This window comes from Perkinsus marinus (assembly GCF_000006405.1).
Source record: "Perkinsus marinus ATCC 50983 genomic scaffold scf_1104296939976, whole genome shotgun sequence".
Lineage (NCBI taxonomy): Eukaryota > Perkinsozoa > Perkinsida > Perkinsidae > Perkinsus > Perkinsus marinus.
This window is the reverse complement of record NW_003212973.1, coordinates 43,639-58,560: the sequence shown is the minus strand read 5'-3', so window position 1 is coordinate 58,560 and position 14,922 is coordinate 43,639. Positions and strand designations below refer to the sequence as shown.

Genomic DNA, 14,922 nt, shown 5'->3' with positions numbered 1-14,922 from the left:
GCTAAATACTTGCGTTGTCCAGTCACGCACATGCCTTATATCCCTATATCACTTGCTTGTGGTGAGGGACAGGTTATATTGCATTTCCTAGAATCGATTATCTACTCGTAGATAAGTCTATCTACGTACTTAACATCATTATCAGTAACTTTAGCAGTCGCTATTGAAGCCAACCGCGACCTCATCAAGGAGACTTACTTCGGTACTAAGCTACATCTTCCTTCGGCAATCGTTAAGCATATTAGATGATCAATTCGTAATACAGTGATAACCCCAACTTACACAACAACTCATTCGAACGGAAAAGGATGATCATGTTGAGGTAGCATGTGTCGATACCATCCATTTTGGTGTATCTACCTCCACCTGGAGACCCTTTCGTATGACCTTTAGCCCTTGTAATAGCATCACTCGCCCTAACACCCATCACGATAATGATGACGACCATGGTCATGCACTCACCTAGCTGTGTATACTTATTGCCGAATATCCACAGTTTATTGAGATGAGGCAGGACTCCACAATCATTACACAGTCGGCCCACTAGACATTGTACCTACTATCACTTGGCTGATACCTCCTCATAATACACTCCTCCCCTCACGCCAGCATCCATTATCTCATTGTTGCTGAGGTCTATGAATGTACAGGTACTATCATGTAGGCGTAGTAGTACATCCATAACAGTGTTGACATCATCATCCCGAATACCACAATAGGCTAGCCGAACTTCCATGACAGCAGAGGATGCCTAAGTGCAGAAGTAGAGGCAGTAGAGGTACATGGCCTTGGGACATTAAGTATATCCTTCCATCTCTTGGACTCCAACAATAGTCTTTGATGAACCTCATCACTATTACTACACTGTAACGGGTCCATCACACATTGAGGATTATTATACTCACAGTTCTTAGGATATTCAGGAGTATACCTACCCTCACTTCAACTATCGACTATTATTATTACTACTACCAAGGGGCCTTATCAGGGTACTTCCCTCCATAACCCTCCACAATATGATCCCTCTTATGTAGGACCCCTTCCAAAGCATCATTACTCTTACAATTGATCTCATACCTACGCAACTAACCCTATCACTACCCCTTACAGGCTGCCGACTAATACTCCTCCCTTTTTCGTCGCTGTTCTTCCGTTACTGAGCCCTCCTTACTCCCCTCATCACCATACAAACGAGGGCGGCCGTCAGCCGAAAGAAAGCCTCTCTTGATAATACTACCATCACTGCTGCTGCTGCTGCTTATGGTAGCCTCGTTGGTTACCTCCTCCACTAATACCATAACGATTATACTGAATTGATAAACATAATGTTATCAACACTACATCGGTTGTGGTTGGATACTGTATTATTACGATGATGATAACGACAACAACCACTTGAAACTATCAACAGGTCGATGGGATGATGGATGAACCAATACTCTCATATGAGTAAGGTATCAGAAACTGCGCACTAGTGCGGTTGAATACCACTCTCCGGCTAACTTCTGGTAAACTATATGATAAGTTTCTGCATCCTCCTACCACAATCGATTCATGTGTAGCCCATCGACCTTATCGGAAACCTGAAAGTATGTTACGAGCACAGCCTCAAGAAAGCATCTTACCTTTCTACTTCCCACCACCCTGAGCTGCTGATCCAAGGCCTAGAAGGGTATTCTGCTTCTCGGGTAGATACATGACATTGGGGGATTTAGCCAATGTCTCAGCAATCTCTCGTGCTGCATCAATCCTTCTAACCTAATCATATACCAACTAGAGTTGATGATACCCCTCCCTCATTATGATGATGATTACCTCAATAAGACCAGTACCATGTTCTTTAAGGGCCTTGGATATCATAGTAGCTGCCTGAGCCTCACCCTCAGCTCTTATCACTGTTGCTATCCTCTCTTGTTCGGTCTCTGAAGTGATCGTAGTATTGCCAATCTTATATCCTCCCTCCGTCATCACTCATTACTAGCAACAACAAACTTCTGCCTCTCAGCTTCCTGCTCAGCAACCTGTTTCTCCTCAATAGCCTTGGCAAACTCTCTACCATAGTTCAAGTGAGTGATGGAGACATCATCCAGAGCAATCTAATGATAACAACCTTGATTACCCACCATGACCGCCCAGTTGGAGGCTGCTCACATCAAATGCTTGGCATCGATCCACTACAGCATTCCTAATCTCACGAGATACCTTCTCTCGTTGTGTTAGAAGCTGTTCAGCATTATAACGAGCAACAACTGCCTTCAACACCTGATGATGACCATAACAAGTCCTCCTACACAACTACCTAGTAAGTCCTACCTCATTCCCAACTGAAGGTAAAACTCTCTCAGCGTAATCGGGTCCCAAGGACTTATGTATAGCCGGTAGACGATCAGTAACAGGACGATAAAGTAGACGGACATGAATCGTAGCCATCTGAAGGTCCTTAGTACCTAAGGAGGGATAACCTTACATCACACATAGTAGTCTTCTTACCTGTAGTAGTCTGAATAAGTTTAGGTTTTATCTGTATTGAATAGACATGTGGTCGTTGAAACCATGGTATTCTAATATGAGTCCCTTCACCATATATCTTATCAGATACACCACTGAATACCTAATAAGATGACCAGGCTGTAGAGGGAGGTGGAGGAGCTTGTTGTTGTTGTTATGATTACACTCCACATGACTGCTCTCTGACCACCATCCACATTAAAAAGGCATGTATTGCAGAATAAGCCGACTCCTCCTGCGCCAAAGGCTGCTAATGCCAAACCAGATAGGAACTTATCAGCTCCTGCAGATGATGCCATTGATACCAGGAGAAGGCGACCACAACACGATATATAATAATCACTCAGCTCATTGAGACACTCGACTACAGCATGACCAACTTCCCTCACCACTCACGGGCACTGCATCAAATCTAAGCGAGATGCCTAAAATCCAAAGAAGCGCGCGCCATTAATGGAAAGTAAAGGTTGATATCCAAGTGATGACCATAACGCAAGTGAGAATCTAAACTGCAAATTCCAAAAAAAAACAATAACTGCAGGTGAAAGCGGAGAAAGGGAAACCCGAAACCCCACCCGAAACCCGACGGGAAACCAGAAACCCGAACTGTTATCCAAGGCTAAGTCGAAATGCAAGTGAGAGCGTGAGCTAAACTTCTTTAGAAAAGAGGCCTATTCTTTAGAAATGAGGATTTCCCCCACCACTCACGATCATAAGCATCTAAATTTTAGCGCTCGCCATTATGATCGATTGACCGCGCATGTTAGCATGTGTATGGTTGCCTGATTTATAATGTCAGCCTCTGAGGAGCGTAGTACAGCGGATCTATGGAGGTAATACATTGATAAGGTAGTTGTGGTCGTGCTATCGGGTAATAGGTCATTAAACTTCCCTCTACTACTCGAGGAGATGTCCAACACTTTAGAGGTTATGGTACAATCTAGAGCACGTAGTCTTGAATCGAAGAAGCAATTGGCTGAGGATACTAGTACTAGAAGGAGGGGGGTCTTGTCCATTTAAGAGAGATTCTCAGAGGCACTCCTACGACGGGGGATATCTTCATCGCACAGTGAAGAAGAATCCACAACAACAGCAGCAGCAGCACCGTTATCACAATGGAATGAGTTATTAAAAGATTACCAACATGAGATCGATAATTTGAGTAGGAGGGCTAAGCAAGCGGAGACGTCATTTAATAAGCTCTACCAGTGAGTACCACACCTTCGCCAATTCACGTGGCATTCATTCAGCTCAGGCTCCTCAAACCATTGCCCGACCCAGTGTCTGCTATGGCTACTACCCTTACTAACGCTACTGATGAACACATTGATGAGTTGAGTAATACCATACGAAGGAAGGATGATGAGATCGTGAGACTGACATCAAAGGTAATAATCATGAATAGGGCATGCTGGTAGCAATATTATTATCTACCAACAGTTGGCTGATCTAGAGACTGAGTTCTCAACTCTAACCAATCAAGCTGTTACTGTCCGTCGTCTTAAGGAGGCTCTCAAGGCCAAGGATGATGAGGCCGATGAGAAGGTTCAAGCAGCTCTTAGTCAACAGGAGGAAGAGTTCACTACACGACTACAGCATCATCATATTAATCTTGATGATCGCATACAGCGATTACAGCAGGAATTGGATAATGAGAGAGATCGTCGAAAGGAAGCTGAGAGTCTTATCACAAGAGCTGAGGAGGAGAGGAGACATTATAGTAAAATGTCGGAAGATAGTTTACAGGCATTGACAGCTGAGAACGAGACACTTGCCGCGGTAATGAGGTACTTGACATTCGATCGTTACAAGGCTGTTGATTATAGGATATTGACCGACTCACTGGAGAGGTTGAAGCATTGAGGATTCAGACCAAGTCCACACATGGAATGGATCGGTATTATTATTATAATGATGATGATCGAAGGCTTAGTGACGCTAAGGAACTCCTTTTTAGGACTTTAGAGCTTCAACAAGAACGTCAACGTAATGAAGCCCTCGAAGCCGAGTTGGTTACAGTACGGTCTAAGGCTGATGCTGATAGGGAGGAACGACTTAATACCATCAATCACCTACAACAGGAGTGCTTGGACCTTGCTGATGAAATAAAGATGGTAACAGAGAGGCTTAGACAAGAGGAGAAAGAGGTGGCTAGACTCAAGGATGTTGAGGGAGATCTTCAAAAGTGCTGTCCCCGAGGGTTGAACCTGGGTGGATTCCCATATCAGGTGTCAGGCAACTCTAGAGAAGATGAAGATCGTCGAGTACAGTGCAGACCCATCAGAAGGATCGACTGAGCTAGAGAGGATGCTCCTAGGGAAGGTGATGGTGTTCATACGTTATACGTTATCCTCATGTATAGGTTCGGAATCTAGAGGGACAGTTGGTACCATTACGGGCTAAGGCATCTGAGGTTAGTACCATAGCAGATAAGCTTCGACAACGGGAGGAGGAAGTATCGATGTTAAAGGAATCATTGGATAGGTTGGAAAAGCTTGGCAATGATGTGAGTTATTATTATCTTGCTCATCCTTATTACCCCCTTCTATAGGCATCATTACCATATACTACTACCACTCCATCCTCTTTATCTACAGTAGAAGAGCCCCCTTCATTAATGGCTATAACACGACAGCAACGAGATCATCTTAGAGCTAGAGTCCTCACTCTTGAGGCTGAAAGGGATTCATTAAGGGAGGAGGTTGGAGATAAGACCAGGAAGTGTGATACACTATATACCGATAATATCAAGTTATTGGAACAGAAGAAGTATTGGCAATCTATGAGTGGGTTAAGTACTAGCAGCAGTACTAGCAGCAGTAATGGTATCGAGTCTATCCTACCCAGTGAGCTCGTTATTGATACTAAGTTAGGAAGGGATCGTCGTATTAGGGCATGCGTCGAGTGAAGACGATGTGATCGAAATGCGGTATATGCCAGCCTACATGGAGGAGGTATCATTGTCACCATTTGAGACATTTAAGATATCAGAGAGGGAGAAGAGGTTAATGAGGTTACCTAGAGGGGAAAGGCTGCTCGTAATAATAATACTACCTACTCCTATTATTGGAGAGGTATCATCTACTTATTAGTATCAGGTACAAGTACTGACATTGATAGTTGGTAATAGGATGACTAGGATTGCCGGTGGACTCTATCTTATGGCATTACATTTACTAGTATTTATAGTTTTGTAAGTACTTAGTAATATCATCATCATATTCTGCTCATACTATTGCCACAGGTATAAGTTCATGCATTTATCGTCCAAGTATGACAATGTCTGAAGAGTGTATCATTGACGATAGTGTAGACTTACTTTCAATCTATCAATCATCATATTGGGTTGGAAGAATTATCAGATTTGTACGCAATGAACACGAGAGTAGATATTCGCTGACTTATTGTTATACACCCCTCCACACATTCTTAGCATACCCGGTTTTTCGACTCGTGCACAGCCACCAGAACGAGTATCATCTCCTTGCGGCTCAGGGAGGTATGTACTTATGCTTTACCTGATGTGACCTCCAAGTCCAGAAGGGCCTAACTCTTCGTAGTTGGTGAGAAGTCGAAGACTGGTGAAAAGTTTTCTCCACATATTCTTGGCATACACGTGTTAAAATCGAAATACGCCTCGAAATACCAACTTTTACTCGGGGAGTATATCCATAACTCCGCTTCTGATCTAATGCTATATATCAACAGAGAGATAGTCGTTTATAATGGTATCCCTCCATATTTCACTCATATTTGGAGGCTTCCAGCCAAAACTGAGCAGGGCAGCTGATGAGCACGAAAGCGCGCCGAAACAAAGTGTAAAACCCGCCAAGCAGGGTGCCGTCGGAGGTGAAGACGCGCTAGCAGGCTTGTAGCCGTCACTACTCCTTGAATAACTCTACTATTACATCTGATTAGATGATAATACAACATGCTACACATACGGGAACATCGTTAGAATATAGTAGATGGAAAGATGGTAATGAGAGCACATCATGGTGGTGGTGGTGGTGACATGGATGTTACCATTACTATAATCTGCCGACATAGAGGGCATACTCTACCATCGGTCATCGACTTCATTGCACATGAATAACAGCATATCTCATGACCACATCGTTCAAGACGACAATCAATTGCTGTAGAATAGCATACTTTACCTATCATATTTAATAACTGTATTTGCTGTCTATGCAGTTATATCATCATTACACATGCCTCTTGACTCGTTGCTGCTGCTATTACCCTCACCATCATTATCATCAAGGCATCTTACATGGTGTGGTGATCGGAAAGTTCTCGAGAGTCGTCCTTCACCACCACTACCACCTAGAAGTCCACACCTACTACCTTTACTGTTAATATCACCCTTAACAACAAGGGGGGCCATACCTGAGAGGCATGGTGTATAGAGAGTGATGATAGGAGAAGGAATACTCAGATCATTGAGGCGATCCTCAGGGTTATAGGATACACTCAAATGCAAGGCAGTGGTAGCATCTAGGTCGACACTAATGACCATCGTATAGTTATCCTACTTGATGATGATTGTTCTTGACTACTCTCAAGTCCACGATGGATGATACGATCTAAGTCCATAATGAAGGGGTATAAGGGTGTATCTACTTACCAAGTTCAGCTTGGAATGGTCCACCAATTGTTGATATACCATATGATAGGATATCAATAACATAAGCAGGATCAGGTGAGGGAATACCATCACACAGTACTCGATGAACCTACTACTGCTACTAATAATCATAATACTACACAAGAGGTAGTAACTACGTCATCTTCTTTATACCCCTGCCATGTAAGATCGTGAATGATATAATCCCAGATATCCCTCATGAAAGCCTGAATAGTAATAATGTGGTAACTATAGTTAAAGTATGAATACCGGCATATAGAAGGGCCTTGTTGTAGGCCGGCTAGAGGCAGCTGACCATGACAACGACGACGACGACGACGATGGGGGGTCCACGCGGGCTCCTCCTCCTACTCCTGGTACGATGTTGTCATCGGCGATGAGGGGTGCCATACGCTGCCGTACCTATCGTGATCGAGGACAATTGTAAGTGGTTAGCATTCTTCAATGAAATGGCACTCTGAATGCTTGTATCTGTTTATGGCCCTTTAGGGCATAATCAGCTACAATTTGCTCATTTGGACCCCTCCTATTCTTGGACTTGGTGGTAGCAGTACTACTACTAGGATAGTGATGCATGATAGGTTGTATACCTATCACTAAGGACTATTGATATCATCATCATACCTTCATACCTAGACATTGGTAGTAGTTGACAACCTCTCGTGGTATATTCTGGAGGATTGACATAGCTAACTCATGGCTACTTTTACCTTTGAATTCTCGGTAAGGGACAAAACGGACCTATAGAGAGGTAGCAACAAGATGAGAAGCATATGACAGCAATGGGTGAAGTACTATGTCACGGTCTGGTGAGGAACCATCTTTACTCGACACAAGAGTTGTAGACCCTCTAGAGTCTAACAAATCCATCTGGCTGAAGTCAACACCATCGCCAAGACCAACCTAATTCCAAGGCACATGACAAGGCTTCACTCCACGTTGGGCTTAGTAGTACTATAATAATAGACATTGGGATAGTCTCCTTACTAGCCTCAACTATCTCATCTATGGTCTCCTGTACATCATCAATGAGCCCATCAGTAATAAGGAGGAGTATGAAATACTTCTGCTGCTGCTGTTGTTGTCTACTATCACCACCAGAGATCTGCAACAAGAAGAAGCCTACCATCACACCATGTGAGAGGTGGCTGTGCCCACTCACCCTCTCCCCGTTGCTATTAACATTACACTCTGATGATGATAATGACCACTGTCTGCATGTTTTTATGACCTCACTTAGGTTAGTAGGGCCATGTAGAGAGGTAACCTAAGGTAGAGTAATGAGTGGACCCCTTGGGGTCGGGTCTTGTAGGACCTGGAGAGCCTTCCTGTATGCCTCGATAATTCCATCAATGCCATATACCTCTGGATCGAAGAAGTTACCCTTCAAACTAAAACAGTTACCTATGATTGGCATATAAGATGGGTTAGGTCTCCTCCTCCTTCTCCTCACTAGATAGAGTATATGTTGGTGGTAGTCTAGCACCAAAGCCATATACTGGGTATTTGTTATCATTATTATAGGCTTCGAGTATCCCTCCAACACTTCTTATTGCCATAATCTGCTATTGACTTTAATATTAACTTGACTATTGTTGATCATGAGTACATAGTCATTGATGACTTCATTAGAATGATAATGTAGGGAATTGTCATACCTCGGATCACCATTAGATGTAGTGAAATCGATGCCCACTATTAATGACATCTCCAATCCACTAAAGAGTGACCGTTGTATGAGCAGTAGTACACCCATTGAGTACCCCTAATACTACTACTACTACCCCAATACATATTCAAGGAATGACCATCTTCGCTGTATGATGACCTCCTCTATTATGATGTATCCCTCCGTGCCTGCTACTGGTTTCTGCAACTGGCTATTGTATGTTAGCTTTCCACCTCCGTGTCGTTGTCGTAGTTGTGTTAGATATGAATAGACCCTCATCTGGGGATGACAAATTCGAGTGGTGGTAGATACTGCTCATTCCTGCTGTTCTCACTAGTGTTCTTCCAAAGAAGGTGGTGGGATCATTAGGTGGAGTGTATAGACGTAATATGAGCTTTCGTTTAGTCTTGAATACATGATAAAGATCTCTATATGTGAGTGTAGTAGTACCAATAAGGATTGATCCGCTATTCCTAGTACGGTGATTAACCTATTCATGGTTGATGATGATGATGATGGTAATGATGATGACCTGTAGTATTATATCTCTATCCTCATCTCCTCCACATAATTGATCCATAGATAGATGGATGGATAACCATTGAGGATTCAATGTATTAGGTACCACCTCCGACCTATATATTGGTATAATCTAATATAACAAGTATTAGTAGTATCATAACGATGTTACTACATTCTCTTGCTCTTCCATACATGTCCTAGCTTTCATCTGATGACCATACTTAGTATACATAGGTTCATTATAACGGTACACTACGAGGTATCTATACTCCTACTACTATCTGAGGGTAGTGATAGTAGTTATACTACGGATTGTTAAACCTCCATAGATTGGTAGGAAGGTTCTCAGCACTCATCTTAAGGACCTGGAGGGAAGGGAGTGGTAGGAGATTTATTTTATGCTGAATGGTCGTATTACGACTGTATCCTCGACTCTGTTGTTGTCGATCTCGGTAGCATGTACTATGATATCACCATGGTGGGTATTCCTACTTCTTTTGGAATGTGATGATGGAGGAAGAGGAGGCTGGTTCAAAGGACGTTTGAACTGCTGCCTTATGTGGCCAGATTGAGTAGATAGTGTCCCAACTACTACCACCTAGAGAAGGAGGAGTAGGAATAGGACGACTGAGAGGCACCTGTTGTTGCCTCTGCTAGAGTAGTCTCGATCCATCCTAATAAATCTCTATATGATGGACGGTAATTGGGAGGCAATTCTCCTACTGTTGCCGTATTGTGACATTTATACAAATCCAATCGTAACTAGAGTAGTTGTGATAATGATGATGATGAGGGGGAGTAAGGTATTACAAGAGTTTGCTGTTCAAAGATGTAGTCTAAAATGATCTTCTTGATAAAACAAGGAGTTGTAGTATGTGGGATTACCTCGGTACCTACACCAACATCTAGTATCTCATCATCCTCTACTACTAGGATAGTTTGTCATACGCCCAACCTCTTGCCATACTTCATCTACTCCATTTCTTATACTACACATAACCATACAGTTATCTGCACATAACATCCTTAGGATAGTAGTATTGATAATGAGGACATGTATTAGGTAGATTGAGGCACTTGATGTCCATCTCCACTTTACTAGAGGGTAACGTCATATCCTCCTTTCCTCCTCCTCCTCCTCCTCTTCCCTCGGCTGAGCAGCATGATGCTACATACTTCAGTATCATGAAGGAGCTAACCCGCGTAAGCATTGTCGACTTCATGGCCTTGTGAATCGTTAGTAGGAGTAACACCGATAGTAGTAGTTATGTGGTGTCTATTACCCATTATTATACCATCCTTACTACTATAATGATGATGTATCATACTACGCAACTCATGAGCTTTCATGTAGTAAGCATCTTACAATATTCACCATGGTATTTATTCTTATTCATGATGTGTGGTAATAGTATATATGATGTATGTATTGCTGGTATTACCGATTCTCAACAACAACAATAATAACTACTCTACCGTAATTATTGCTTTGCTGCTGATCCTTACTCCGTTGATAATAAGATGATGAGTCATCATCATCATGGTAGGTCATCATTGATGATGACTTACCATTCTCCTGAGGCGATCCTTTTATCAGTTTATTCCCTATAATAGTAGTACTAGGACAGTATCTCACAGTATACCCTCCCATACCACTCCTCTCCGAATAATCACTGCTATAATATCCCGTAGCTGATGCTGGGGAGTAATACACTCCACCTCTTGGCAACATCTCATCATTACAGCAAAGAGTAGTAAGCCTATTAGTGCACATGTAGTAGTGATATAATAGTATTATTACGTATATGTTTATTATCATTACAGAAGTAATGAAACTGCCATAGATGCGATCCAGAATCATCATTAGGAGCTGGAAGAAGGCTCAAGTCATCAACCTATTGTCATCACATATGCGTAGTTATTACTAGTAATACCAATTCATAGACATCTGTATCTATAAAGCTAAGATAACTCTGTACTGCACTCCATAGCTCAGCTACTAATCCTGGTTGTGCTAGGTCATCTAATGATGTATTGATTCACTTCATCACCCATATGCTTCTTATGCTATTATTATTGATTATTAGTATTATTACTGACTTCAACTTCACCAGGATCCTCCTTCTTAACAAAATGATCAGGACTTAGAGTATTGAATTGATAATCAGGGAATGTATCATTTAATGCCCCTATTAATATAACCAATAATTGTCTTGAATGTTGGGCTGCTGCTGATAATGGTCCTGATGATTTGAGTAAGTGTGGTGAGGTCCTTATCTCATTATTCTTCTCTACTGGTAATAGTTTATTATCATCATTACTACTATTAGTAGTTAATAGTTCAAGTCTACAATCTAGACGTAACCAGATCTAGGGTGTTGATACGGGCAGATATCTGACGTATCAATACTCAGATCAATACGTATCTAAATAATGTATTCCCAATAGTACAGGAAATGTGATATTGATGATAAGTAATCCCATATATACTCAACATCAACAATAGCACAATGTTCCGAGGGAATTGATGTAATTCTTCCGACTCCTCAACGTCGACGTCTGCCTCGGAAGTGCCTCCCCTACCACACTAGCCAACTCTCGTCGATCGGTGACTGAGAGGCGTCACTCATACGAAGATGATATCAAGAACCCCTTGAAGGGATGTGCGTGCTAATCATCAGACGAGGGAGATCAATCATGCAATCGACCGGAGCGCGGAGTAATATATCTTGCACTCTCGATCATTCACAGCATCTTTGATGATTAGTTGATATTTGCGCTCGCCCGATAAATGGAAGTGTCCTTAGATCGAGCGCTTGTAGGAGCGTTGAAGCGTTCCTGGAGCACATCTGTTGAGCACAATTTGAGTTTGAAGTTGTTGTTGTTGTTGTTGAGCACGAGGGGTAGACTTGTTACATACGCTACCGCGGGTATCACCCTTCAAAGAAGCCTTTACCACTATTGGGTAAGAATAATACATTATCGTTCGAATCATCTACACCGGTGATATCATACATTGCTATCATATTGTGGAGAGTTCATCACCCTAGGCATAGAGACATTTAATCAGGGGGGATTACTGGGATCTAGGATACTGCAAGGACCATGCTATATAGTGTGGTTATACATTATATCTGATGACACATCTATCTCTTAGAAGTATGTCATTATTATCAATGCTACGCTATCCATCATCCACTCCTCTCATCAGCTTAATATACTCTCCAACCTGCACTTTGCCTCTATCGAGTGAGTTGAATCGGGAAAGGATATTCTCGATAGTGTAGGTATATTAGGTAGCATTGCTAGACGTAGCTTCGCTTCAACTCAACAACAACATAAGCGTAATATGTCGAATAATATTATGCCCAATAAGGTGGAATGGAAGCTTTTAACTAGAGTATTACTATATGGATAGATTGATCGAAGATGTTGATAGTATACTAGGTTGAATATGAACGTATTAGAGTGGATAATCCTATAGTAGAATTAGATGGTGATGAGATGACCAGGATAGTATGGCAGATGATAAAAGATAAGTTGGTAATAATAATAAGATGGTATATGCATGCTTAGAGTTAGAGCTATAGTAGATATTCCCATTCTTGGATATGGATATTGATTATTATGATCTATCACTCACTAGTAGAGACAAGACTAATGATGAGATAACAATTAAAGCAGCAAAGGCCATCCTCAAGTACTATCGAAGATATCTTTAATATTCATTATCATTATTATAAACTAATATCACTAAAACAGGTATAATGTTGGCGTAAAGTGTGCTACTATTACTCCGGATGCTGCACGAGTTGAGGAATTCAAACTAAAGAAGATGTGGAAAAGTCCGAATGGTACTATTCGTAACATACTTGATGGTACAGTCTTCAGAGCTCCTATAATAATAAGGAACATTCCGCGGTAATAATAACAATGGAAAGGTCCCAAGTTCGATACCCACCGAGGATGATTATCATTAGATATGTCCCTGGTTGGGAGTATCCAATTGTTATTGGTCGTCATGCTCATGCTGATCAGTACAAGTGTGAACAGTTCCAGACGGATAATATTCCTGGTAATAAATATAGTAAGTAGGAATTGAACCGAGGATCTACGCCTCTCTCAGGGATCGTAGACTTGGTATTTCATCCTAGTGATGGATCCGCGAGTAAGACCGTAAGACTCTTTGAATTCAAAGAGAAGGATGAAGGCGGTGTCGTTATGGGCATGTAATAATAAGACTAGTATCAGATATTAACACATGGGTGTAGGTATAATACTAAGAGATCTATTGAAAGTTTTGCCAGATGTTGTTTTACATATGCATTAGGCCAGGTAAGGTGATGATGATGATGATAAGGTGCGCCAATGAGAGCCCTTTTTATTACTCTAGGGTATGCCGCTTTACTTCTCCTCTAAGAATACTATACTTAAAGCTTATGATGGGATGTTCAAGGACATATTCCAACAGTTATATGTTGAGGAATACAAGTAGGTTATAATAACGATGATCTTTGCAGCAGTTATTATTATTATCATCATCATTATGGTCAGGAGTGCTTTTGATAAGGCTGGTCTATGGTATGAACATCGTTTGATTGATGATATGGTGGCGCAAGTGAGTTAGTCTTCTTATTATTCAGTAAACCCAAGTTAACAACACTTTAATAGGCTATTAAATCTAAAGGTGGTTTTGTATGGGCATGTAAGAATTATGATGGAGATGTCCAGTCTGATATCGTTGCTCAAGGGTAGGATAGTATTACACCCGAGTTCAATACTCAGTGGGTGAATATTCAGTTACGGATCATTAGGATTAATGACTTCCATCCTAGTGTGTCCAGACGGTAAGACAGTATTATCAGAAGCAGCTCATGGTACTGTAACAAGGCATTTTAGAGCATACCAAGTGAGTAGTAGTAATAGATCTATCTATAGTAATAATAAATTCTTAACTTCAGAGAGGTGAGAAGACATCAACTAATCCAATAGCATCAATATTCGCTTGGTCAAGGGCTCTCAACCAACGGGCTATACTCGATGATAATTCTAGATTAAAGCACTTTGCTCAGGTAGTAGTAGTAGTAATAGGATCTATTATTATGGTACCCATCCTTAAGGCTCTAGAAGAGGCATGTATTGAATCTGTGGAAGCTGGATATATGAGTAAAGACTTGGCGATATGTGTAGCTGGTACATCAAAGGTAATAGTAGTATTATGACTATAATGAGTATTTATAACAACAATAGGTATCCTCTGAACAATATCTAACTAGTGAGGATCTTATTGACTACTTCTCTGAAAGGTAATTATCATCATTTATTAATTTGATAATCACAGTCATTATCAGATTAAAGGTAAAGTTGGCGAAACCATTAAGGAAACGTTATGCACTTGTTGGACCTCGTTTGGACCCTCCACAATACAAATCTGAGGATCAGTAATCCCTCTTGTTAATATGTATGATGACGTCATGTATTATGTATGACGTAATAATAATCCTTTTTGATCTTTATACAACCCAGAGTTTGCAGTGTAAATTAACATATATATGATGGTGATATTATCTAC

General features: G+C 41.4%; 5 protein-coding genes across 5 annotated transcripts; 3 read left to right on the top strand and 2 right to left on the bottom strand.

Moving 5' to 3' along the window:
• Positions 1-1,629: 1,629 nt before the first annotated feature.
• Pmar_PMAR022497 (prohibitin, putative) lies at positions 1,630-2,807 on the bottom strand (the record flags this gene model as incomplete). Its single annotated transcript, XM_002782123.1, has 7 exons — positions 1,630-1,758; positions 1,816-1,922; positions 1,979-2,096; positions 2,152-2,262; positions 2,314-2,447; positions 2,491-2,611; positions 2,673-2,807. The coding sequence occupies 7 exons, from the start codon at positions 2,805-2,807 to the stop codon at positions 1,630-1,632; spliced, it is 855 nt and encodes a 284-aa protein (XP_002782169.1).
• Positions 2,808-3,300: 493 nt separating this feature from the next.
• Pmar_PMAR022496 (Protein CASP, putative) lies at positions 3,301-5,059 on the top strand (the record flags this gene model as incomplete). The annotated part of the gene is made up of 9 exons (XM_002782122.1): positions 3,301-3,341; positions 3,387-3,457; positions 3,644-3,716; positions 3,764-3,896; positions 3,949-4,287; positions 4,335-4,405; positions 4,466-4,693; positions 4,737-4,830; positions 4,871-5,059. 9 exons carry the CDS (start codon positions 3,301-3,303, stop codon positions 5,057-5,059), a joined length of 1,239 nt encoding a protein of 412 aa, XP_002782168.1.
• A 66-nt stretch (positions 5,060-5,125) lies between these two features.
• On the top strand, positions 5,126-5,795 carry Pmar_PMAR022495 (casp, putative; the record flags this gene model as incomplete). Its single annotated transcript, XM_002782121.1, has 4 exons — positions 5,126-5,294; positions 5,401-5,546; positions 5,607-5,701; positions 5,753-5,795. The coding sequence occupies 4 exons, from the start codon at positions 5,126-5,128 to the stop codon at positions 5,793-5,795; spliced, it is 453 nt and encodes a 150-aa protein (XP_002782167.1).
• A 1,982-nt stretch (positions 5,796-7,777) lies between these two features.
• Pmar_PMAR022494 (copine, putative) lies at positions 7,778-10,637 on the bottom strand (the record flags this gene model as incomplete). The annotated part of the gene is made up of 14 exons (XM_002782120.1): positions 7,778-7,791; positions 7,870-7,900; positions 7,955-8,062; positions 8,115-8,264; positions 8,322-8,426; positions 8,475-8,563; positions 8,613-8,721; positions 8,769-8,877; positions 8,944-9,107; positions 9,361-9,480; positions 9,523-9,602; positions 9,843-9,948; positions 10,161-10,243; positions 10,634-10,637. 14 exons carry the CDS (start codon positions 10,635-10,637, stop codon positions 7,778-7,780), a joined length of 1,272 nt encoding a protein of 423 aa, XP_002782166.1.
• A 2,077-nt stretch (positions 10,638-12,714) lies between these two features.
• Positions 12,715-14,795, top strand: Pmar_PMAR022493 (isocitrate dehydrogenase, putative; the record flags this gene model as incomplete). Its single annotated transcript, XM_002782119.1, has 15 exons — positions 12,715-12,750; positions 12,798-12,893; positions 12,944-13,050; positions 13,113-13,271; positions 13,331-13,425; positions 13,477-13,579; positions 13,622-13,685; positions 13,744-13,841; positions 13,905-13,968; positions 14,022-14,101; positions 14,151-14,259; positions 14,312-14,422; positions 14,471-14,554; positions 14,601-14,656; positions 14,702-14,795. The coding sequence occupies 15 exons, from the start codon at positions 12,715-12,717 to the stop codon at positions 14,793-14,795; spliced, it is 1,356 nt and encodes a 451-aa protein (XP_002782165.1).
• Positions 14,796-14,922: the final 127 nt, after the last annotated feature.